At 56.3% G+C, this 2,598-nt stretch overlaps 1 protein-coding gene across 5 annotated transcripts in view; it reads right to left on the bottom strand.

Annotated features, from left to right (window-relative positions):
• SMAD3 (SMAD family member 3) overlaps positions 1-2,598 on the bottom strand; it is a 140,229-nt gene that overhangs the window by 9,515 nt on the left and 128,116 nt on the right. For all 5 annotated transcript variants that reach the window (XM_011968546.1, XM_011968537.1, XM_011968566.1 and 2 more), the window contains one exon: positions 552-764. In XM_011968546.1, the coding sequence (XP_011823936.1) occupies positions 552-764 (213 nt within the window). The remainder of the gene's footprint in view (positions 1-551; positions 765-2,598) is intronic.

The following is a 2,598-nucleotide window of genomic DNA, read 5'->3' as shown; positions in this document are numbered from 1 at the left end:
CCACTGCACTCCAGCCTGGGTGATACAGCGCGAGACTCCGTCTCCAAAAAAAAAAAAAAAATTAGCCGGGCGTGGTGATTGGGTGCCTGTAATCCCAGCTACTTGAGAGGCTGAGGCAGGAGAATCGCTTGAACCCGGGAGGCAGAGGTTGCAGTGAGCTGAGATTGTGCCATTGCACTCCAGCCTGGATAGAGTGAAACTCTGTCTCAAAAAAAAAAAAAAAAGATTTCATATGTTGCCTTTCTCATAGACATTCCCTTCTCGATCCCTTAAGTATTTTCCTCTGTGGCTTCCAGATTTTCTGAGATTGTATCTTTGAGTGGGAATGATTAAGTGGCCTGAACACTACCTGTCCGGCCCCTAAACAGGGCAACAGTGAATGTGGGGGCCTTGCTGGGGCGGTGAGTCTTCCCCCGTGCCCAGCAGGAGGCAGAGCACAGCTAAGGATGGAGGCAAGGTTCCCTGCAGAGGTTGTGTGTTCGGGCCTGGGGCTGGGGGCGCGATAGAGTGGCAGGGGCAGGGTGGGGGCGGGGAATGGAGCCACCCCATACCGATGTGTCTCCGCGTCAGCTCCACTGCTGCATTCCTGTTGACGTTGGAGAGCAGCCCTAGGCAGAAGCGCTCCGAATTGGAGGGGTCGGTGAAGCCGTCCACAGTCATGGATGGCTGCGAGGCGTGGAACGTCTCCCCGACGCGCTGGTTCAGCTCGTAGTAGGAGATGGAGCACCAGAAGGCCGGCTCGCAGTAGGTAACTGGCTGCAGGTCTGTGGACACAGGGCGGGCTACTGGGTCAGTAGGTGCCCCAAGCCCCATGCTCCCTGCTCCCTCGATGGGGTCCCATGGATGCTCTGGAAAACCATTTCCCCACATTTCAGAGGGATTAATAGTCTCCCCACCCGGTGCCTTTTATCGTATAAAACTGGCAGCACCCACCAGAACAAGATGCTCAGGTGTGCGGAGGAGATTCCGTCAGCCTTGCCACACTGTGTGTGTAAAGGGCCATTGATTTCTTTTTTTTTTTTTTTAAGCTCATAGAGGCCCTGCCCCGCCTGCTTGGCCTTGACTGGATGGAAGGAGTCTTCAAGCGGGGGCTGGGCCAAACCTGAAGAGGACCAGGGGCCACCCAGTACCTGGATGAACCTGGGACAGCCACTGCAGTGTGCCTACTGTGGGGCAGTCCACACCTCCCGCAAAGTCACCTCTCAGCCTCTCTTGCAAGGTTCCTACAGTAACCACCATTAATCCCTGCCCCTAAAAGGGCTTTCAGGTTTTGGCTCTGCACAGCCCTGGGGGCAAACTCCCAGCCTGTGGAGCAGCAGCTTCCAAGCCTGCAGCAGCCGAGTGGGCTCCCAATAGGGCCCCATGTCAGCGCAGTGGACACACCAGGATCGTCCGCAGACTGAGCCTGGAGCCCTGCCTCTTATCACAGAAACCATTTTCCACACTTATCTACATGCCGGCTGCTGGGGTGGCTGGGACACAAACCCATCTGAAAGAAAATCTGGATTTGTCCCAGTTGTCTGTGTAGTCTCCATATGGGGCTCCTCAAAGCAAAACTGCCATCCTGCGAGGGGCTGGTTCTCTTTCTCAGAAGAGTAAATGGCAGCTTCTCCTTACACTGGAAATGGATCCCAGCCTTTCATTTCCTGGGGCCTCCTTGCCCTCTTCTTGCCCCAGCCCAGTGGCCCTGGCGCTGTGCCCTCCTACAGCACGCCTCTGCAGCATCTCCAGGTCCATACTCTCAGCCCTTGGCCGGGCCCTCGGAATTCCCACTCACACCGATGCCACAGCCTCTGGACCAGGACTGCCCTGCGCCCTGGGCCAACCACTTCCAGCTGCTTCTCTGTGCTGCACTGACTGCTGGGCACGAGCCCTTGGCCTGCCACGCTCTGCTTGATGCCTACCTGAATCCCATCCATCTGCTGAAGAATCAGGGAGTCCCCTGCTCATTCTCACTCTTCCATCTCAAAGCTTCAGCCTGGCTCTGAAGTCCCTCTGGCTCTTAAATATACCTGGAGCCACGCAGTGACTAAGGGTGTGCCTCTATGTGAGCATCCTGACTGTCCAACTCGACCATGAGGTCCCAGGGCCCAGGCTGACATCTCTCCTCCCTCACTTTAACCCTCAGCGCAGGGCTCTGTTGAGGGGGGAACAGGAGAGGCTCCCCGTGCCGTCGCCCCGGCCTGAGAACCCTGCTCAATGGATACCAGGCAACGTCTAAGAGGGGGAACCCACCGGGGGCACCCCCGCTCATTAGACCTTCTGAAGGTGTGTAAAGCCCAAGAGAGAAAAGTCAGAAGCTGTTCTGCCCACAGGAAGGGGTCTGGTTGCCTGCAGGACAAAGTGTCCCTGATCCCCTTATGGGGTCTAGGTACATGATCCCTTCTAAAAGCAAGGAGAATGCTACCACGAACAGAGAAGGGGCAGTCCAGTAACACCCCTGCACTCCACACACGCCCAGGAAGTGTCAGCTGGAGGGTTAGGACACCCTAGGTCAGGTTTTTCAACTTCAGCACTACTGACATTTGGGGCCAGATAATTCTTTGTTGGGTGGGTGGGTGGGAGGGAGCGTGTGTAGATTGTAGGATGTTTACCAGC

The sequence above is a fragment of the Mandrillus leucophaeus genome, unplaced genomic scaffold (genome assembly GCF_000951045.1).
Source record: "Mandrillus leucophaeus isolate KB7577 unplaced genomic scaffold, Mleu.le_1.0 Scaffold12, whole genome shotgun sequence".
NCBI lineage: Eukaryota > Metazoa > Chordata > Mammalia > Primates > Cercopithecidae > Mandrillus > Mandrillus leucophaeus.
The sequence above is the reverse complement of the archived record's forward strand: the minus strand, read 5'-3'. Positions and strand labels throughout refer to the sequence as shown.